The sequence below is a fragment of the Uloborus diversus genome, chromosome 5 (genome assembly GCF_026930045.1).
Source record: "Uloborus diversus isolate 005 chromosome 5, Udiv.v.3.1, whole genome shotgun sequence".
In the NCBI taxonomy this organism is placed as follows: Eukaryota; Metazoa; Arthropoda; class Arachnida; order Araneae; family Uloboridae; genus Uloborus; species Uloborus diversus.
Window position 1 is genome coordinate 24,205,440 of NC_072735.1, and position 24,042 is coordinate 24,229,481.

General features: G+C 33.9%; 1 protein-coding gene across 1 annotated transcript; it reads left to right on the plus strand.

Annotated features, from left to right (window-relative positions):
* On the plus strand, positions 1-21,987 carry LOC129222503 (alpha-mannosidase 2-like). The gene is made up of 3 exons (XM_054857015.1): positions 1-372; positions 17,941-18,113; positions 19,255-21,987. Exons 1-3 carry the CDS (start codon positions 1-3, stop codon positions 21,962-21,964), a joined length of 3,255 nt encoding a protein of 1,084 aa, XP_054712990.1. The 3' UTR covers positions 21,965-21,987.
* Positions 21,988-24,042: the final 2,055 nt, after the last annotated feature.

A 24,042-nucleotide genomic window follows, 5' to 3' on the forward strand; every position in this document is an offset into this window, starting at 1 on the left:
ATGCATCTGCGATTGCCTATTCGATTTCGAACTCGAGCCCTGTTGGCCATTACACTTCTAGGCTTGTGCTTGTTGGTGAGTCTTTACTTTTCACCGATTAGTGAAAATTACTACCAGGTGAGCATAGATCGCTCTGAAACATTTACAAGAAGTTGGTGGAGGAACATATTTTCGTGGACACTTTCTCAAGAGAATTCTGGTTGTAAAAATACGAATTCAAGAACCATTTCAAGAAGTTTCTTGGATACATCGGAGATGTACCCGAAGCTGGACTTTAGTGTGCCTGACAATGGTAACATGGGGTACTGGAATAAGGCCCTGGAAAATCGATATAGGGAAACCAGGAAAAGCTGGAAGGAACTACCTTTGGAGGTATGGTTAAAAACAGATGTATCCTATATCAGTGCTGTAGTTGGAAAAAAATGTTTGGGGGATTCACCAGATAGGAAGGTTAGAAACCAATTTACATTACATTTGCATTATTTTTTCAATAAAAAAAATGCTTCGGGGGGGGGTCACCCTGCCCTTCCCAATCAACTACAGCACTGTCCTCTATGAAATATTTTACATACATATGCGACTGTCGTTAATCAATGTACAGCGGGTGGCCTAATTATTAGGGGGAAAATTCATTTTGCAGTTTGAGTTTGAATAGTTTTTGAGCAAAGTAATTGGTTTGAAATACTTGGTATGATTTTGTTTTTAACCCCCGACACACAAAGGAAGGGGGTTTGACGTGTCCGTGTATCTATGTAACTGTGTGTCTGTCTGTGGCACTCTAGCGCCTAAACGGATAGACCGATTTTGAAAAAAAAAATAAAAAATAATAATGATAATTGTTCGAAAGGAGAGTTGATCGAGAGTGTTCTTAGCTAGGTTGCATCTTTGGATGACATTAATTAACGAAGATATTAATTAAAAACCCGTAACAGGTTTTTGTAGTGAAAACATAGTTAAAAAATTTTAAATTTAATACCAAATTAAAGAGATTTTTTGGTATAGTTAGAGAGATATAGTGTTCTTAGCTAGGTTGCATCTTTTTCACGAGAAATGTGTTGATAAAGCCCTCCCCGAAACCGAAAGTATGGTTACGGCCCTAATATGTATGTCTGGCATAATTTTGATTACTTCTGTGTATATTCCTGATCATCAGCGTTTACTCTTCTTTGCTTGAACAAAATCCCCTTGAAAAACTTCTTTCTTCGCAGCTGACTCAAAATGTGAATGAAGTAATAAATAAATGAACTTGTTTTAGATTTGATTATCATTTGGTGGAAATTGAAATTGGAGGAAAATCATTGATCAATTTCGATGTTAGCAATTTTGTTTTCAATTCCAAGACTATAAAACAAAAACAATGTCTGATATTTTATTTCCTATTCAGAGTCACAACTGACTACAACTGTATTTATGTCGAGTACTGCATACTAAGTGCCTTGCCTCCATTATTTTATATACCAATAAATGACAGCACCATCACCAGATCGAACAGTTAAGGAGAATTTAGAACTAGTCCAGGAGCTAATAGCTACCTGGTGCTAGCACCCCCAGTAGTATCGTTTCACTTGGAGGACATTGAGACCACGAGCATATTTAACGTCGCCCAGTCCCCTTTAATGACGACGGTGGGTCTTCGACCATCGAGGTTCGAACCCAGGACCCTCCGGCCACGAATCCGACACTCTACCGATCGAGCTACCACGGCCCTGATATTTTATTTAGTTTGATAAATTCAAAGGGTACGTTTGAATGTGGTTAATACGACACCATGACCCCTTAGAACGTGTTTTTTTTTAGGAAAAATTAAATTTTCAAAAAATAGCAGTAATATGTTGTTTTTACGCTTTAAGTGCTCAAAATACGTTGTTTTTGTACATTTAATCATGTTTTTGAGTACATCAGACATTTTGAGTACAACATATTTACTGTGTTAACGTTAATCCAGCATACAGGAATTATTTTGTGCTCTTATTCTTACAACTAATTTAGTGGAAAAATCGATTTTTTAAAAGCATTTATTTTATTAATACAGGCATTTTTCTGTGCTTCACAGTGAATATTGCACAGCACAGTTAGCCGATGGGAGTCAAGCCCGCGACTTCCATTACTGCGCTCACGCAGCTGACAGAGTTGGCGCTTTCCACCCCTCGACTCCGAAAGCCCCAAAATTGATATCAAAGTATAAATTTGCAATCCAGTTTAATTTCATTTGTTTCGACGTAGCAGAGAGTTTCAATGCACAAAAATGAAGTTGTGGAAAAATTTCTTTTTCACATATAACTACACGTTTAAACCCCAATAAAGAACGTTATTCTTCTGCATTTAGTCAGTTTTTTTAAGTTTAAGATAAAAAATAGATACTTTTGAAGAAACTTATTTTTTACTTCAATTTTTAAATGCATTACTTCAAAAAAAAAAAAAAAGCACGCACATTTTTCTATGCAATTAAGATAAAAACATCATGAATCGTTTTGTAAAATACGAATTTAGGACCTGTTTCTATACAGCTTATTCTATAGAGCAATTTTTTATGAAATAACTTTTGGAATTTGCATAAAACACTCAGAGAATTTTAATTCTTATAGAAATATTTTCGGCCAATCTTTTTCTTCAAATTCGTCAAAACGTTGACAGTCTGGAAACTGCTCTATAAAAATTCTAGACAACGAGTACATAGATGAGGGTAAAATAAAGAAAAGCATTTTTAAAGTCGGAAATGTTTCAATATGTTTTCAAATCAATATTAAATGAAAATGTGCGAAGGGAAAAGGGAAAAAAAATGAAGAAAATTAATTTGAATTTTGACTTATTAAATTCAAATTATGTTTTTCGCAATCACGAGTGTGTGTGTGTAAGCGTGTGTGTCTGTGTGTATGTGTGTATAGGTATGCGTATGTGCGGGTGTGTGTCTGTGTGCAGGCATGAGTGTGTAGGTGTGTGTATGTATACGTGTGTGTTTGTGTCTGTGTGCCGGCATGAGTGTGTGTGCATGTGTGTATAGGTATGCGTATGTACGCGTGTGTGTTTGTGTCTGTGTGCAGGCATGAGTATGTGTGTAGGTGTGCATGCATGAGTGTGTGTAGGTGTGTGTATGTATGCGTGTGTGTTTGTGTCTGTGTGCATGCATGAGTGTTTGTATGTGTGTGTGTATGTATGCGTGTGGGATATGGACGTAACTTGGAGACGGTTTTCGCTATAGGAGCAGCATCGGGAGGAGCCGGTCGACGGTGGTACTGCAGAGGGAGGCGGGGGAAATAAAATCATAGGAACATCAAAACAGTCAAATGAGAACAATAAGCAATGTGATTGCTTAAAAAAAAAGAGGTCAATATTAAATCAATACTCATTATTACGTAACTATTAACTGTTGTGTAAATATACAGGAAAAGATTTATTAAGACTTAATCTTTTTTTTTTAACTATGCCCATCATGTAAAAATTATATTACTCGTGATGAATTAGACATTTAGAAATTCCTCCAGCGCTTTACGAAGGGAAAAATCCAGGTACGTCATTTCAAAATTTTCCAATGGTTGAGTAGCAAGGTATGAAGTCAATACATTTTATGTTTAGGTGCAAAACTCAATTACATGCTTTACTTCTAAATGTTATTGAAGCAAAAACGTAGAAAAAGAATCGTTAAACAATTTAATCTCAGGGAAAAGTTTTAAGAGTGCCATGAAGAATGCGTTATTATTGTTACTTTTGTAGTCAATGGGGTGGTTTCCTTCAGTCAAAAGTACTACTTTTAGTCATTGAAATTGATAGAATAAGCAAAAATAATAACAATGACCCAGAAAATACTTTTATTTTCCCAACAGTTTTTTTTTTAATTAATCTTTTAAATGTCCGATTTTTCAAACAAGGCGTGGTGTTTATGACGTCGCAAATGATGCAATTTGCCGCATCTTTCTACTACGCTTCCACGTTATGATAATCATTCAGCGCATTAAAATTGCGCTCTAAGTTTGCTACCAACCATATCGTTGCCAATACACGTGAGTAAAGATGCGAATTAAATATTTTGGACCGTGAATGGCAGCACTGAATGGCATTTCATCATTTGTGATGTCATCGGCAGACGCGTTAAACGATGAAAGAGCACCGATTTAAGTAATTTTTTAAAAAATATTAAACTTAAAGAAATTATTAAAAAAAATTGTTTAAAAAAAGCATGCTTTTTCCGAAAAAAATACTTTTAAAATTTTGGAAACGACCCCATTTATATAATTAACGACAAGTTCTGCCCCTCTTTGTGGGAACCCCCTGAAAAGGACCTAAAGCATTTTTGCTGCATCACTTGCAGTTTATATTCATATTAATACTAATCTAACCGGAAAAACTGTATCGCTTACGCTCTAAAATGCTTGATAAGTACGTTTGAATAAGAAAATTAAAATATAATGAAAAAAGTACTTTTCAGCTTATGATAAGCTTATCAAACTGACTCTGTTATCTGCTTCTTTTCTTAGTGTTATAAATAAAAAGGAAATATTTCCTGATATTTCTTCTACATATTTAAGCTGTTTGTGAATCATTGCAAATTTACGAAATGAGTGAAAGGTGTTAATTTACAAAACTGGGCTTGAATTTACGGACAACACAAGTTTGTAATTCCTTAAGCAGAAAAAATTTGTTCATTAATATTTTAAAGTATATTATTTTTAATGACATGCATGAGGCATCACGTGCGTGACAAAATGACCGTTTTCCGTGGAATGAACGTTAAATACAATTGCACTGGGATATAAAGTGTGTTTTTTTTTTTAGAGGTTGAGAATTTTAGGCTCAAATAAAACACAGTTAAATATTGTTAATTGCCATGAATGTTGCTTTATTCAAAAGATGATTCTTTGCCATTTTTATTTAAATATGATTTCTGGCATATGGCCACCTCGGCTGGCTCGGAGAAAGTCCAATTGGAAAGTCCAATTTTCTCACTTTTTGCAGCAATAGAGGCCGTATGTCAGTAATAAGGTGGCGAATGTTTTCTTCCAAAGCATCAATCGTCTGTGGCTTATCAGTGCAGACCACAGACTCCACATAGCCCCATAAAAAGTAGTCCAGCGGTGTTAAATCGCATGATCTTGCAGGCCAATTCACGGGTTCATTACGCTAAATTATTCGTTCACCGAACGTTTCTTTTAATAAATCAATTGTGACACGCACTGTGTGGCATGTTGCACCGCCTTATTGTCTATTCATGATTAAATGGCAAACCAAACTGAACACAAAACAAGTGACAGCTATCAAAATGGCACACATATCAGTGTTTCCAACTTAAAGTTCTATACCTCTAAAAAAAAGCCTTTAGATTGAATTTTGAACTTTTGCAATGGAATACTAACATACTACTACGCTAAATGTTAATTTAGCTTCTGGTTCCACGATACTGCGACAATTTCATATATGCCTGATATTTTGAACACTGAAAATCTTGAGATTGCTACGAAACTTTTACTTAATTTTTTGTGGCTATCATAGTGGGTAGTTTATTTTTTATTGATTTTGAAGTCCAATGCTTTTTAAAAAGATATTTGGGGAGTTTAGCTTTTAATGGCCTACGAGTAAGGACTTTGACTCCACTTTGAATATTGAGCTATTTCATCTGCGTTCGATTGAATTATTTCATTACTTTGTTACTAATTAAGGTACTACAAAGGTAACCAATATTTTGAACAAGTTAGCGTTTCATAATTTTGAATTCGTGTTTTTCCGGGAGACAAAGAACTCTTTTTCAGTGCAAAAAATGAGCCAAAGAACCTCGTGACATGGGACAATGAAATAGGAGGGGGTAAGGTGAAGTGTGACACTTTAGGACAAAATAATGGAGGGGGCCAAATACGTTGAAAAAAGTGGATAATCATTAATGGACAGCCCCTTATGAATAAAAAGGCGTGCGATAAAGCCTAAAGTATTGTTATAATGAGTTCAATAATGCTTCTCTAACATTCCCCATAGGGTGGTCAAAAATACATGTGGAAAAAAAAAGATTCTCCCAGATAACAGGACACCCCCTCAATATTTGTAGACTTGTGGATAGTAATATACTGGAAGAATTTTAGCTTCATACTTCAACTGAAAGAGGGTGCTCAACACCTTCCCCCAAACTTCATAAGTATGGAGAGGGGGGTTAAAAAATACATTGAACTGAAAAAACAATGTTACATATTATAATATACATTAGTAATATGCTTATACATTGCAATAAAATAATTATTTACAAAAAAAAAAAAAACAGTCGGGGAAATTAAATGTTTCTAAATTTGTGGTATTTTTTATGCTACGGCTAATGTTACATTTGTAAAATCTATTTTAGTACGTAATGTATGAGTGAGTATAATGTTGATTAGTTTTTTTAAAAAAAATCGTTTTACTAGTTGGGATGTTATGTCCATTTTCTTTTCTTTCCTTTGTTTACATTTTTTCCTGGGAAATACAGAAAAAGGTCTTGTGTAAAATAAGAGATATTGTCCTAAACTAAGTTTTAGTAAGAAAAATGCAGCAAAAGTCTATTTATCGAACATTTACTAAGTTTGTTACATGCTTTATCGATTGAAATATTTTTGTTATTTTTTACTGAAGGATGATACAAATGCTAAATTTCATTTCTTTAAATCGAATTTACAAATATGAAAAATGAACGAAAAACGTTCGAGTTCAAACATTTTTTAACTAAGTCTAACCAGTTATTATGAGTTAAATAAACGTTACTAAAAACAAAACCAAAAACTTTTATTCGTTTATTATTTTATTTTTTAAGTTTTAAAATTTAATAGCCCAAATGTCTTAAATTAACATTTTCCTCTTCTTTTATTGAGAAGATATGGAGAAATGCTCTAGTTTGAGTTTTGTAAAATAGTAGATGAAAGTTTATTTGTTTATTCATATTTCTTTTACTAGCTTTCTTTCTCCCATTGAGTTTTAAGTCCTATTCCTTCTATAAAAGTATTTGTTAATTTTTATTATCTATCAGCGTCACAATGGTGTCCTCGAGGAGGTTCAAGGCAGTAGAGAGCCAATGCAGGCTCCTTGTCAGCTTTATCACTGCCCCCCCCCCCCCCCCCCACAAAGGAAAAAATAAAAGAAAAGCATCAAAATTGCTTACTAGAAAACAATTGACTATATTTTTTGTGTTACAACAGCAAAAAATACCGAAAGAGTAAATTTACTTTATCTTTACGTTTTCGCTTATTCAGAATTTTTTCTCCCTTTTTCATTCTTCCTTTTTTTCCCTCTTTCTTTCAATCTTCTTATTTATTCTTTTTCTTTCGGGTTTTTTTTTTTTTTTTTTTTTTTTTTTTTTTTGCGTCAGTGTAGCCTGGCCCTCCCCAAGGCCCAGGCCCCTAGTTTTCGACTAGGCTGACATGGCCTCTCGTCGGGCTATGAATGGCCAAGGGGTTCAATAGCGCAGTCTGTGGGCATCTGTGCTTCTTCAGCGTTTCTAAACATCCATATCTTCTTATTATGCTTCAAACAAACTGCATATTCAAACATGGGTCAAAAGTCAGTGACTCACAAAAAGGAGGGGGGGGGGAACGTAATTTCGTTGTACAGTTATACATTCAGGCTGACCTTTGCACACTCAAAATGTAATTAACATGCATAAAAAACAATTTGACCACGTGGACTAAATTAGCATTGCAGGAGGAAATGAGGTATTGTTGTTGAAATGCAAAAATATGCTCTTCAATAATAGTCAGAATCCACGACAAATGAGGCGAAAGTTCGTGTTACGCTCTAGATACCTGATGCCGTATTGATTCCCGAAGTTTGTTTTGGGACTAGTTGACAGGTTTTGTTTCCAATATGATGAATAGGTCAGCATATCCGTTTCTATTTAATATTTAAATGCTACAGCTTGTCGCTCGTAAAGTTTTTATTCTACGTGAGATACGATACTTTCACTTATAGATGTTTTTAGAATGCACATATCAGACCCCATTTTTGTTGAAATATTGATTGAAGTACGTGAAATTCCATAGAACCATTGAAAAAAATAATTATCTATTCTTTTGTACTTTTCAATGATAGTTATTTTCTTAGCGTAATGCTCCAAATAGCAGTTATTTCAGCGTTCGATCAGCGATCTCACCCTGTAATTCGGTAAAGGGGGGACAATTGTAAATTTCAGCAACATTTCAAAGAAAATGTTTTTAAAAAGAGCACTCTACTCAAGCATTAATGCTATAATTAATTAAAAAAATTAAGTTAAATGTGCATTTTCTTCATCTTGCATTCTACTTTTTTTACCTCCAATGTGAGGAGTTTAACTCTTAAAACCCTCCCCTTGGTCACGGTCCTCTAGAGCACGATAAACATAAAAGGGAGGCGCGAGCAGACGAGGGTCTAGAGGAGCGGAGGGGATCATGACCTCCCCTCCTTCTTAAGGAACCAAATATATCCTTTTTTTTTAGCAATCACATTGCTTATTGTTCTCACTTGACAGTTTTGAATTCCTCTGATTTTATTTCCCCCCCCCCCGCCTCCCTCTGCAGCACCACCGTCGGCCGGTCGCCTCACGATGCTGTCTCCAGGGTTGGGCAAAACCGTCTCCAGGTTGCGTCATTTGCCTACACACACACGCATACATACATACACCTACATACACACATACGCACACACATACGCGCACACTAACAAACACATACACACAAACACATACGCACACACCTACACATACACACAACTACCCACACGTAAACATACCCCCCCCCACACACAATCACACAACTGCCCACACACACAGATAAACACACAACTACTCCCACACACACACACACAAACACACATGCCTACACACACATACACATATCCCTCCCCACACACACATACACATATCCCTCCCCACACACACATACACATATCCCTCCCCACACACAAACAAACATACCCCCCCCCCACACACACACAAACACACACGCCTACATACACACACACTCATGAGTGTAAAAACATAATTTGAATTCAAAATGTAAAATTCAAGTTATTTTTATTTATTTATTTATTTTTTGACTCTATACGCAGAAAAATTCGCCCCACACCCCTTATTTGAGTCCTGAAATTGCTTTTTGACCCCCTCTTCGCTAATAACCCCCTCCAAATCTGAAGCTAGATCCGCCTTGACAAGCATTTCCAAAAAAAAAAAAAAAAACAAAATGCCAACAATTGATCAACTTACTGAAAGAAAGGGGGGGGGGGGGAATTCAAGCATAATACGACGTAAAACACACCTGGAGTTTCCTTACTTAAATATTATCTGAAATCTAAATGATTTTTTACGTTATTGCATTTTGATTTGATCCTTCTTGTTTATTAATGGATCTCTTTTACAATAGCATTTATTGTCAGTTTCACGAAATTTCGATGTTTCGTAAAAGAATTTAAGCTATTACTCACAAGAATGTAGTACAGTTGTGCTCTGATAAATTGCCATTTATTGTGCAATGTAAAAGTGTAATTAAAAAATATAACACTATACCTGTCTTATGTCTAACATTTGTAATAACAATGGTTTTTTGAATAAACTCAGTCGGGTAATGGCACCAGAGTAACAAAGTTCCAATAACAGGCAATCGTAAGTTTAGATTTAAATAATAAGAATTTTAGGCGGGTAAAACTGGTGTTGTTGCGACCCATGTCAACCATGTAGTGTTATCAGAGTGAGTTTTATATGCCATTTGGTATTTAATAAGGCAGTAGTAGAACGTTATGAACAGCCACCACGAAGTCTGCCGGTGCTTCATGTTCATTTGAATTTAATAAGGTTTTAGATCTAAAAAATAAAAAAATTTTGCACATTTTGTAGAGAAAAGGGGATTTTTGTCCATTACGCAATCTTTGCTCATCCTATCTGTTACTAGGTATCATTAGAACAGTCGGTGTGTTAGTAGGGCTTGGACCTTTTTTCGAAATCGAGCAAATAAGAATAGAATCAACTAATTCAGAGGATCCAGAAGCAGCCAAACGTTAGTTGAGATGTAGTTGCATGAGAGAAAAATAGTTTTAAAAGTCTAAATACATTAAAACACTCAGAAAATTCAGTTAACATGAGAGCGATTTCTTTGTCTGTGACTGGTGCCGTTACCCAACGTATATTTTGTAATTTAGCTAAATAATTGAGAAAAATAGCTTTAAAAGTCTAAATACATTAAAACACTCAGAAAATTCAGTTAACATGAGAGCGATTTCTTAAGCATGTCTGTGACTGGTGCCGTTACCCTATGTATATTTTGTAATTTAGCTAAATAATTGAGAAAAATAGTTTTAAAAGTCTAAATACATTAAACACTCAGAAAATTCAGTTAACATGAGAGCGATTTCTTAAGCATGTCTGTGACTGGTGCCGTTACCCTATGTATATTTTGTAGTTTAACTAAATAATTGAGGAAAAACATATGGAAGTAAAATACTATTTAATGAAAGTTTTGAAAAACTATTATTTAGCTGGAAAGCGAAATTCTCAGTTTTAGAGCTGATTTCTAGTTTAGGTTGTAGTGTAGCTTAAGCCGAAACATGCATAAATGCATTATTATTTATTTTATGAGGAGGTGTAAAGAGGGCACGTCATGAACATTATGATTGAAAACTGGGTCGCGAATAGTAAAAGATTGATTCACATCCGGTCAATCAGAAATAGCAATTAAGTTCTCAAATTTGCCGAATCGTCAGACAAAATTTGAGGACTTTTTTTGGGAGGTCACAGCGACCTCCCCCGACTTTTCTTCTTGCGTGGAGGCAGGATGCGACAAGCAATTGCGACATGGTAAATTCGCCACTGAGTGAGAAACACTGTTGTAGATCAGCACGCTTAAATATTTCATCAATAAATGATAATGAAGTACTATATCCAACACGGTGACTTGAAGCCTATTTAAGAAATCTACATTTTTTTCGAAAAGACTCCTTTACTGTGAATAATAAGGGAGTACAAAACTCAATCAAATTTATCTATCACTAAATGGTTTGTATCTCAAAAAATAAAAGAATTTTTGTAGTGCAAAAAAGCATAGAGCAACTCTTAATCTTTAGTAATAATGAAGCTGAAAGTCTCTCTGTCTGTCACGATCTCTCTCTGTCCGGATTTCTGTCTGTCTGCCAGGATCTCTGTGACGCGCATAGCGTCTAAACTGTTCGGCCGATTTTCATGAAATTTGGCACAGAATTAGTTTGTAGCATGGGGGTGTGCACCTCGAAGCGATTTTTCGAAAATTTGATGTAGTTCTTTTTCTATTCCAATTTTAAGAACAAAATTATTATAAGATGGACGAGTAAATTACGAAATTATCATAACGTGGAACCGCAACACGGGCACAAGCCAATCGGCGAGATACGAAATTATCGTAACGTGGAACCGTAACATGGGTACAAGCCAATTGGCGAGAAAATTCACCATACATTATTTGTAAATATACAGGCGAACCAAAAGACCTTTCAATTTTTCTATAACGAGCAAAGTCGTGCTGGTACCACCAGTAAGTAATAAAATTTCAGATAAGAAATTATTAAATTATTATCTGTTATAAAACCATTATGACCTCGAATTTAACTTCCATTTCCCTCTATTTACTTTAAAAGTCAGAAAATTAGAATATTGTTGAGTGTATTACCTGAAAAACTTTTAGGATGATTATGGATAGAAAAGACAATTAGATTATTCGGAAAGGTTTTTTTTTAATCGACAGCCCATGGGTGGAATTAACGTTTTCTTAATATTGTATCATAGTCACGAAGCTGGAAAACGTTGACAAAACACTATTTTCTTTTTTTTTAAAATTTTGATACATACAAAAAAAGGAATAAAAATGAGGGGGGGGGGAGTGGAGCAACAGTAAATAAATAATAGAGGACGCAAAATTATTTTGTAAAATAATACTTTATATTCTGCTTATTTATATTTTGTGGGGTAAACACTTCAAATAGGTAACTACATTTTTTTTTTTTTTTCACGATTTTGGGGGAGTGGAAAGATTTGGTTTAAATGTTATTGGACTATTATTTCTAAAGGGTCATTCCATAGTGACTAACGTAACATTCGCAGCTGATTTTCAAACTCTTTTTATTTACACCGGGAGTAAAAATAAATGTGTTTTGGTTTAATATGCAGATTTAAAATGTACAAGGTGACTATTTTTCATTTTTACCAAGAATTTGAAGCAAAATAAGCGCTGGCAGGTGTTTCTTCACCAAAAAAGGCATCGTGACTAACGTAACATTTTTGCAACCCTAAGAAACAATGCTTATGTTACGAGGCAAATTTTTCTGAAACTTACGCAGACATTTAAAATTGGCCGATATATTTGTAAGAGGTAAACAATCTATTTTTAAAATCGTACTACAGATTTGTTACAGACGAATTAATTTTGGCCCTAAATGGTACTTTTCCGAAAAACTGTGTGTGACTAACGTAACGTGACTAACGTAACCATCGAATAACAGGCAATGAATGCATATAAAAAACTTTTTATAATTAATTTCGTGTTCTTATATTACTTTTACACTTTTTAGGAACCTTCTTTGTGTTGTATTATGGTTCTTTCTTTACTTTTTTTCTATATTAGTGTGAGAAATTGAATGGAAGGATTCAGTTCAATTAACTCAATTTGAATGTGAGAAAAAAAAATAAACAAATAAAAAAAACTGCTTTTACAAACTGAATAACATCATTCTTGGGCTAATTAAATCCTTAAATATCTCTCTTTTAAAAAATTAACTTTTTGCAAGTTGGTAGTTTCACTGAATTCTAGTATTCTGCTGATATACTAGTTATCGTCATAAGAAACTCCGTAGTACTTTCCAATGGCATATTATTTTTAAAGGTTTACTAATTCATCAAACGAATAGTGTTGTGCATCCTTTTGAATTAAAATGTAATATTGAAAAAAAAAATATTCGAACGTTTTTGCAGAATGAATTTTAATTCCAGATATCACCGCAAATGTTTGAATTTCTAAATGATCATTCTTGCATTTTCTGAAATATATGGCAGCAGCGCTTATTGTCACTGTGTCATGTAACATCTTCAAATGTTTTCCAACGAGCAGCCGTTACTTCATTTTAATAATAGGTGGAGATGTATTTTCTAAAAAATAGAGACGTTCTTCTTTGTTAAAACTGTATTTCTATTATCTTAATTTTTAAGCTTGGATTCTTGTGTTGAATATACATTCAGCAGAGTACTCATTTTGCTTTACTCACCCTTTTTCTTTTTTATTAATTCTTTAAATTGGAAGTATCTTTATAAAGACCTTTAAAAAAGTATTTTTCTAAGTAAACAGAAGGTCTACAATGTAATATTACTGGTATTTTTTTACCCTTTATATTTTTAACCAATATAGAATGCCTACATATTCAAAATTGTTCACGAAAATTTACATTAAATTAAATAAGTTTTAAATATTAGCAGTCATTTTTAAAATGTTAGAGTAGTCACATGCAAACTGTTACGTTAGTCACAGCTCAAATGTTACGTTAGTCACACTAATTATTTTATATCTACTGATACTAAAATAAATATTTTGCACTTTTTAAGTAGATATAACACAGATGTAAGAAAATAAAAAGTGCTGTTTGGTTCAATCATCTGCTTTAGTTTTTAAGCAGAAAATAGTACATTTTCGTGACTAACGTAACGTAAATATTTTCTGTGAAATAATCAAACTAATTAAAAGACTTAGCTTATAATGTATGCAAAAGAACAGTCAATTTTGTTGGGCCAACATCTATTCATTTAGAATAAACATAGTACTTTTAAAAATTTGCAAAAATTTTTACATTACACAAGAAAACGTAGACGCATGTTTTTTGCACAAGCTAAGCCTTTTCTACAACCTCGCACGTTTAGAGCCAGAAGCAAAACACCGAATGAAATTTTTGCAAACTGTTACTGGATTTATGTACTAGAAAGTATGCTGAATGAAATGATAGGTCACAATTAAGGCTTTGTGGAAAAAAAATTTCTGAGGTTGTGGTTGACATTTCTATGGAATGACCCTAAACATCATTTAGTTGGAACTATTTGTGTTTTCTTTCAAACAGAAATTTTCAAAAAAATAAATAAATAAATAAAAAACTAACGAAACATTCTCTTTCCCCCCCCCCCACGATTTTTGGGGAATATGAAGACTTGATTCAAATGTTATGAAACTACAATGTCTAATTTAATTTATTTGGAACTATTTATCTACATTTTTTTCAAACAGAAATTTTCAATAGAAAACGAAACACTCTATTCTCACCTCCCTCCTGCCCCCCTAAAATGCAGTTACCTAGCTGTGCCACTCATCTGACGATTTGACAGAGAACAAACATATTGTGTTAAATCTCAGTTAAAATTAAGAAAAAAAAATTTCGTTTCGGTACTGGGGAAAATAATAAGTTGATTTTCTTAACTACGACAATGAGCCGCTTATGGGGAAACAAACATAAATTGGATGGAAGAGACCCTTTCTAGACTTGAAGAAGGATTTATGCTGCTTTCAGCCTTGAAAGATAGCTTTTCAAGTGTGGTACATTACAATTACAAAGCGCGAGAAAGTAAAAAAAAAAAAAAAAATCACCTCTACGAAACATAAAATGAAAGGTTGAAATCCTAGTTAGCGATCTGCCGCTTCATTGTCAAAAACCCAGCATTTCCAGTCCTGTCTATAAATGCATGTCATGCGATTCTTGCGGATCGCGTGCCATTAGCTTTGAATATGTTTCCTGACGAGTAATTTTGAATGCACAATGTCATCAGCGGTGTTCTTTTGTCGATGTCTACGCATACCTGTCGAACAGAATGGACGTTTTTGCATTTGCGTCAATGAGGGTTGTTAGAAATAAGAGTTTCTCTCATGACTTTGTCGAAGTATTTGTCGCTCTGTTAGTTTCCGAACGCGATGCGTGCGAGAGATGATGTTCAGCTTTTGATTTCTATGAATATTTCTTTTGAATATTCTTATATATATATATATATATATATATATATATATATATATATATATATATATATATATATATATATATATATATATATATATATATATATATATAAATGAATTATTAAAACTGGAAGTAAAATATTCTACATTTAACGCAAATGCAGCTATATTATTAAATGTATATTACATATGTTATTATTTAAAGTTTCACTCGTAGGTATCACAGTGGCAAGCGTACTAAACAACAGCAAGAAACTCAAAAGAACATTAACAATGTAATTTGAAAACCATGTAAATATGAAAATTTGAACAATATGAACATTAAGATAATTAATAGAATGGGTAGTAACTGCTACTTTATCAAAGAGCTGGAGCAGTTGGCATATTATACTAATTTGCAAGGTTTCTATAGAGGTCGGTAACGCACAAGTCAGCGAGTATTTGCATTTTTATCAAATTAGGAAGAATTTGCTTGCTTATATCAACTGCGTGGTAGGCTAAGTATTGGTTGACATTAAACGAGTATTATAAAAGGTGACAAGTTCTTTTATAATGCTGATATGTACTATCCAACCCCCCAGCTCTGACCTGCAAAAAAAGAGAAAGCAGAAATCTTACCCATTCTATTAGAAGAATATAAAAACGCCAACATATCGGTCATCCAATTACATGAAGTCCAATTCCATGCCAGTTCGATTACCTGTTAGAACTAGTTTTGTTTTTTTCATTTCTGTATCTTTTGTTCACTAATGTGTAGAAGGAAAATCGAAGTCCAAAATCATTCTTTAAACAGTTAGTCTTCCATCTCTGTGACTTTTTCGCAACACATATCCAATACGTAGATCCTCGTCTTCTTCTGTAGCCAAATCTCTTACAAACTGCAGAAGATGAAAGAATTACAATAAAAATAATGATACTGAGGTATTTAGTACAGTGTGTCCAGAAAGTCCTTGAGACATTTTAAAAATTCGTAGAAAAGCAGCAAATTGTCGTATGAATATAAGGTTTGCTCCATAATACTTCATAGTTTCAAGAATCTTTTATGACATTGTAAAAAAAACGAGCTGGTAAGTGCATCACATGACTTCCTTTTATTCCAATTTTAATGTCATTTTCCCATTATTGGCAATTTTAATGTGATTCAATAGTTTACTCTCTAAATATCACCACCAGTTGTTGACACCAGATTTAAGAAAGAAAAAAAAATCGCCAAATTTGTCACCAAGTTGGCGACAAAACTTGGCGACCAAAAGACTGGCGATATATCGCCAAGTGTCCGCCAAATTATAACACCACTTGAGTATACATCGAAATTACAATAATTTCCCCCCAAAAAGGGACAAAAGACCCCTTTAGAAACACCGGAATGCAACCAAAAGGGGAGGTGCATAACTAGACCCCACTAGGAGTCTACGTATCAAATTTCAACTTTCTAGGACATACCGTTCTTGAGTTATGCGACATACATACGCACATACATACATACATACGTACGGACGTCACGAGAAAAGTTGTTGTAATTAACTCGAGGAATGTCAAAATGGATATTTCGAGTGTTTATACGTTCTTAGGCACTTATCCGCGTGTGGTCGGGTTGGAAAAAAAACTCAACATTAATTTGGGGGTGAGCAAAATGGAAATTACGGTCGAATTTAGAGTGAAATTTTTTTCGCGAATACAATACTTCCTTTTTTGTGAAAAGGAAGTAAAAAGGGGGGGGGGAGAAAAAAAAAGGAATATGTGTAATTATGAGTAACTCCTGTGACGGCTTTAAAGTCACAGTAGGAAAAACAAACGTCATGTGAGGTGTTTACTTAGTTTATTAATCAAAAAGCATTACCAGGGCTCAATGTGTGCCCCATATGTTGCTCGAAAACATCTAAACGGTACCCAAGCTCATCCCATGTTTACAAATGGTACATACATTGAACTCTGGTAATGAAAGGCATTGCTTTTTGTTTAATAAAATGATTAAACACCTTACATTTCTTTTGTTTTTCTTGCTGTGACTTTACAGCCGTCACAGAAGTTATAGTGCTGGTAAAAAAAAAAAAAAAAAAAAAAAAAAAAATGCATCACCCCCGCATTTTCACAACAATGGGATTATGTGAGAAGTTTTTGGTCGACCGATTAACGATGAGTGTATGCAAAATTCTGCAAAACTTATGAAATAAACATTTAACAGCAGGAATCCGATAATTGTTTACGTAGATCGGGGCTGTTTGCGGGCCAAGGCAAACTGCTGACCCCATGCTCATTTTTCCATTTCTGAACCTGCGTGTGAGTTTAGAGAAAAACAATTATTTAACCCCATGTCAATTTAAGTCTAATGACAGGAAACGGGTTTTTAAATTGTTACTTGCCAGTTTTGCCCTATGGCACGCAGCAGAATCATCCTGGAAAATGACGTTGGAACTGAAGTAAAGTTATCCCGGATAGTAGGAAGAAATTTCTCCTCCAAAATGCCAATATACACCTGAGCGTTTACTGTTCCTTGCACGAAGTGAAGTCCACCAACTCCTTGATCAGAAATACATCCTCAAATCATCTGGGATACGGGATGCTTGACTGCGCGTTGAATTCAGACGGGATGATATTAATCTCCTTTGCGGCGCGGGTAATGCAATTTTTTTTACCACCATAGTACTTATTATTACTTTTTCTTTTTATTTCTTTTTCTTTATTCCCCTTTTTTGAAAGGAGTCATATAAAAATTTTTGAACCTCTGAAGTGTAAGGCGAAAACCGCATATTCCTACGACAATTTGTTACATTTCTATGAATTTTTAAAATGTGTTAAGGAGTTTTCGGACACCTTGCACAATTACCATGCAATATACCAGCTGCTAAATACCCTGCACAATGCTCGAATTTTCCTATTTTGATAAAGAACTACTTTGTTCATCATTTTTGTTGTTTGATCATCCTGTTCAGAGAAATATTATTATTAAAAACTAAAGGAAATTTCTCTCAAATGTATATATTTTTACTGAAATTCTGATAATCTAATTTATTTTCAGGTAATCGTTGTTCCTCATTCTCATGTGGACCCAGGATGGTTGCGAACATACGAAGATTACTTTGACAACTATGTAGTTCACATCTTGAACAACATGGTGACTTTCTTGGACCAGACCGATGATTTCAAATTTATATGGTCGGAGATATCTTACTTTTCAAAGTGGTGGAACAGGTACTCATTTTGCTTATTTTCTTTTCTTCTTTTAAAGCGATAATTTTAAAAGCGAAAGTTTGATTCCTAAGGTAGTTGAGCTAAAGATGGCTAGTTTTCCTAAAGTAGACAACCCCACAAAAGTAGAATTAATTTGATTTATTATCACAAAAAGGCGGTGCCGCATTGTAAAACTTGCATATGCAGTGCAAATGGGTTAATTTGAGAAAAAGACATTGATTGGCTGCTATTGCATGCAGTGATTTCTTTTTTTTTTTTTTTTTGAGGACTAGTAGCTCCTTAATTTAAAGGTAAGATCCTTTTTAACTAAAGAGTCATTCCATGTCAATGGACTTAGGGGTCTCCAATCGACCATGTCCGATTTGGGAGAAATTTTCTAGAGGTGTAGCCTTTGAAACTAACCTACGCTAATTTTCAGCTTCCTAAAGCCAAATCCTGAGGATCTAGGATCTCCGAAAAATTCGATCCAAAATGGCGAGTTTTTTTTTTTTTTAATTTAAAAGTGATTTTAACTCATTGAACCACCTTTAGAACACTACGCTTCAAAGATGGCCCACCAGCTGCAGTTTTGAGGTTGTATCGTTAAAACAGTTACATTTTATCTTACAAAACAAGTTGCTCTTGATATGTGTTACAGATAAGTGTAAAATTCAGTTTCAAAAAATTTAGAAAAATACACCGAACCAGAAAATTATGAAAAATACCAAAGTTTAATTATGGACAACTTTAGCTCACTTACCTTATACATCCATAAACTTATTAACCCGCTTTAACCCCATGTTTACATGAATATCTTGGATGAAGTGTAAAAATGTTTATTGTGCCAAATTAAAAATCATAAATTACACTTCTGTGCTTTAAAGTATCTTTTGAAAAATATTTAGTAACAGTGTTGGATTTGTGACAATATTTCCCAGAAGGGCGACAAAAACAATGCTGAAAAGTTGAACTGAAAAGAAAATACTTTTTCCTTCACATTGTATTTCATTCTAATACGATGTTGAGGCAAAATTGCTTTATGTAGCAGTTTTCTTAATTTTGCCGATCTTTTTAATTGTGACCTTAATGCTATGTTTGTCCATGTTTCTTTCGCTTCATATGAAATATGTATTTTAATAAATATATTTCAATTGATTTACAGTCAAAAAGAAGACACCAGAAAAACTTTGAAGAAGTTGCTTGATAAGAAAAAACTAGAATTTGTGACAGGAGGATGGGTCATGAGCGACGAAGCCACTACCAGCTATTTTGCCATCATAGACCAACTTGTGGAAGGGCACCAATGGCTAAAACACCACATCGGAGTTTCTCCAGAGTTCGCTTGGTCTGTGGATATCTTCGGACACTCTGCCACCATGCCTCACATTCTATCTTCGTCGGGAATTTCAGGACTAATTATCCTCAGAATACATTACGCTTGGAAGGCCTTCCTTGCTAAAATGAGGTGGTTTGATTTCTACTGGGAGCAGCATTTCACAGATTCGTCAAGAATTCTTACCCATATGGCGCCGTCTGATCTTTACAGTTTCAAGCATGTATGTGGACCGGATCGATTCGTTTGCCTAAAATATGATTTTCGATCAGTAATGGGCGAATATTCAGAAAGCACAGCTGATAAAATAACAGATAGGAACGTAGAACTCAAAGCAGGATATCTCTTGGCGCAATATGGTAGGTTTGCCTCGCTTTTCCCACATAATATCATACTAGTTCCACTTGGCGACGATTTTCGCTACAATATTTATAATGAGTGGACACAGCAGCATACAAATTTTCAAAAACTCATGAGGTACATAAACGAGAAAAAGGAATGGAATGCTCGCATAAGATTTGGCACTGTGGCTGATTATTTCAATGAAGTCAATAAACGATTAAAAAACCAATCATTAAATGCTTTACCCACACTAAAAGGAGATTTCTTGCCATATGCGGATATTTATGCAAACAATAGGCCATCTTATTGGAACGGATTTTACACCACAAGACCATTTTATAAAAAACTCGCACAAGAATTAGAAAGCTGGCTTAGGACGTCTGAAATCCTTTACAGCTTTGCAACCGCTACAGCTGAGAACAGTGTTCTGAAAAAGCTTATTTCAGATTATGAGTTGCTGATTTCTGCGCGACAGAAATTAGGTCTTTTTCAACACCATGACGCTATAACTGGCACTTCCAAAGGTTTCGTCATGAGAGATTATGGACAAAAATTACATACAGGAATAAATGACGCCATGTCTGTGACAGCTCATGTAGCTCAATTATTTTTAATGGAAAATACTCCTGAAGGACAAACATGGACTTCTCAAGTTTATCCAGATATCTATAGACCTGGATCAAACGAAGCGTCTAAGAAGCTATCGATCTTTGTTCCGGATAATGGCCGCAAAGTGATTGTTTTTAATCCTCTGACTATAGAAAGGACAGAAGTTGTTCGTTTTAAGGTACGCACAGCGAAAGTTAAAGTTATGGATTCTTCGAAAAATATCATTCTGTCCCAAATAAATCCCGTATGGACAAACGATCTTACCATGTCGAACATTTTATTTGAGTTAGCATTTGTAGTGAAAGTCAAACCATTATCGTTTTCAATTTACACAATTGCAAAAGAAAGTGATGAACATTTAGACGAATCAACAAAAGCTATAATTTCTCTCTTTCTGAACGATGATCCAATGACTACTGTTGATAGTTCTGCGTTTAAATTTGAAAAGCCTATTGGGAAAGATATAGTAATGGAGTCAGAGACAATCCGTGCCACTTTTTCAAAAGCAGGAGGCTTAAAAAATGTGTATTTGAAACAATCTGGAATTTCTAAATCTATCAAGACTGATATTTTTGCTTATGAACCTCTAGCGTATCGAAGCGGTGCATATTTGTTTAATCCCAGCTTGAGTCCCCCTGTATTAGTAAGTAATTTAACTGACCATTTTCCCATTCTGTGTCTTATCCGTGGTCCTCTGATGTCTGAATTGAACATAATCTACCAGGACGTTTTAACGTTTTCTGTTCGGTTATATAACTTTGAAAATGCTCCAGAAGGTTTGGAAATGAATGTAGTAAGTGATATTTCAAAGATTAAGGATTCTGAGTTAATATTGAGGATAAGTAGTGATGTAAAGCATAACAAAACTTTTTATACGGATTCTAACGGATTCCAAATGATCAAACGAAAGCATGCATCAAATCTTCCAATCCAGGCAAATTATTATCCAGCTACAAGTGCGATGTATATTGAAGACAATAATGACCAATTTAGACTGAATCTTTTGTTGCCACACAGTCATGCGGTGACGTCAGTGTCCGGTGATATGGACGTTATGATTGATAGACGCATGCGCGATGATGATGGTAGGGGTGTGGGTGAAGGTATTCAAGACAATCAAAAAATTTCCACTTCTTTCTGGCTTTTGCCAGAAACTACTTCTCAACCTGATAGGGCAAATTCCGAATTGACTTTAAGAACGCAGGTGATATCGCAACAGCAAAAATATCCTGTGGTGACGCTTCTGATTGAAAATCCGGAAGCAAAATTGACGAAGGAGGAATTTTCGTTTTTAACTAGACCATGGCCAAGCGAAGTGCACTTAGTGAATCTACGTACCATTCCTTCGCATAAAAATTACTCTTTGCCATCTAATGATTCACTGATGATCCTCCATACCCACAATGTTGGATGCAGGACAAGTACTTTTGTGAATGACATAATTGAAAACAGAAGAATTCTTTCGTTTTCGTTTGCTGAAGCAAAGCAGATGAATAAAGTTTCTTTAACTGGCGTTACGCCTCTTAGCAATGACACACTAAATTCGACAGTGCCAAAACTCCAATCTTATAAACTGACATTTAGATGATAAATAATGTAATAAAAAATTCATTTTTGTTGGGTAAGTTGTGATTTTATTGGCAATGAGGAAGGTAACTGATGACATTATACCTGCGCACAAAATTAAAAAGATACGATAAAAAATAAAGTAGAGTGGATTACCATGAAACATACCATCCAAATGTATGCGAGTTAAAAAAAGCCCTAATAACTTTCATTGTGCTTAATAAAATCTTAAATCGTAGAGGTTTTGTTTTACTATTTTTCTCTTTCGGAACAAAATCATATTCTAAAGTAGAAAAATAGTCTTGAGTTTATTTCATAACTCCATGTAAAAAAAGTACATTACATGTTGATTCTATAATATCCTTTTTCAGTAATGTTGATTCTAATACTTTATTAGAGGAACTGCTAATTTTTTTGATAGAATGCGTCAAGAATCCCTTATTTTAAAGGAAGAAAGATATTTTCCAAAGTTATAACATGAATTAGCATTGATAATTGAAAATTTTAATCTGTAAATTTAATTAGTAAAATAGTAAAAAAAAAATCACGCTAGAAAATTTTACAGTTTTTTTTTTTAACTTAGAATTTTTTTTTTTTTAATCTTTTTATTTTAAGCACTGCGCTGTTCGTCACCTCAAAAATATTCAATCATCATTCTATTATGACTTTAAACAAATTTTTATAAATTCCTAAATAAACTAAGATACCCATCATGCTTGGAATACATGAGGCAGTGAGAAGCAAAGGGATGTAAGTGACAAAATTTAAAATTTGGAGATAACTTTTACTAATGGTAAAGGAACCTCTCCTTTGTGTTCGGGATTAATATAGTTCTAGGAGCCCTGGTAGGTGCTTTTTTTTTTTTATTAAATACGTCATCCTTTTGTACACATTCAACAATGTTAAATTTCACAAATTATGGGATGACGTACGAGAAAATTTAACAATACTCCACACTGATAAACAATAAATTTTGATATATACAGAAGAAAATAATTTTGTTCAATAAGAAAGAATATATATAAATATTTACATTAAGATAAATAAAAATAAATAAATAAATAAAAATAGATGAAAGAAAAAAAAATAAATAAATAAAATAAAAATATTTAAAAAAAATAATTATATGAATTAAAAAAAAGAAAAAAAAATAATAATAATAAATTAATAAATTAATAATAAAAATAATAATTTTAAAAAAATAATTAAAATGCTTAATGCCTATATATTAAAAAAAAAAAGTAAGTAAGTAAAAAAAAAATTATCCAAAGAGAAAATGTTCGTGGTCAATTAGAAATGTAATAAGATCTGTAATTTTCTTTTTTGCTGCAGGAAACGAATAATAGTTTTTTAAGTCTTGAGTCCAATTGCCAGAAGAACGAAGATGGAATGAAGAAGTGTGAATGCAATGTTGTATGTAATGTTGAGGATTTCCAATTGATTTGCATCTGCAGAGGTCACTATTTCTAATATGGAATCTTTTCAAGTATGAAGGGAAAGGGCCATGGCCAGTAAAGAAAAAAATTTCATGTCTATTTAAATTCAAAGGAGTAAGTTTAACTTTCGGACGGATTTTGTAGATTAGTCTTCCTGTTATGTCTTGTTCCCATCGTTCTTGCCAATCAGTCAGTAGATCTTGTAATAATTTATGCTTTGCAAAACTTCTTGGAAATGGCAAAGGATGCTGTTTTGTTGGTACTAAGAGTCCATTTGCTGTTTGGTTTGCGAGAAAATCGGCTCTATTGTTTCCAGCAGAGGTTGAATGACCTTTAATCCAAGAAATTTTGATATTATCATGATTTATTAGTTGTTGTTGGATTTCAGCTATTAAAGAGTTTGTTGGGTTTAGATTACCAATTGATTTAATGACTGATTGACTGTCACTGTACATAATTGATGGTAAGTTATTGTGGGTTACAGCATGATCTATTGCTTCTTTTATTGCTAACGCTTCTGCTTGAAAAATAGAGTTGGAGACATTTAGAAGAAATGTGGTTTCGTCAGTTGGAGTTGTGTTATTTAAAATAAGGAAAGCTGCCGTTGTAGCTTGTTTTGTTTTCGAGCCATCTGTGAAGTAACGGAAGGAAGAAATATTAGTAC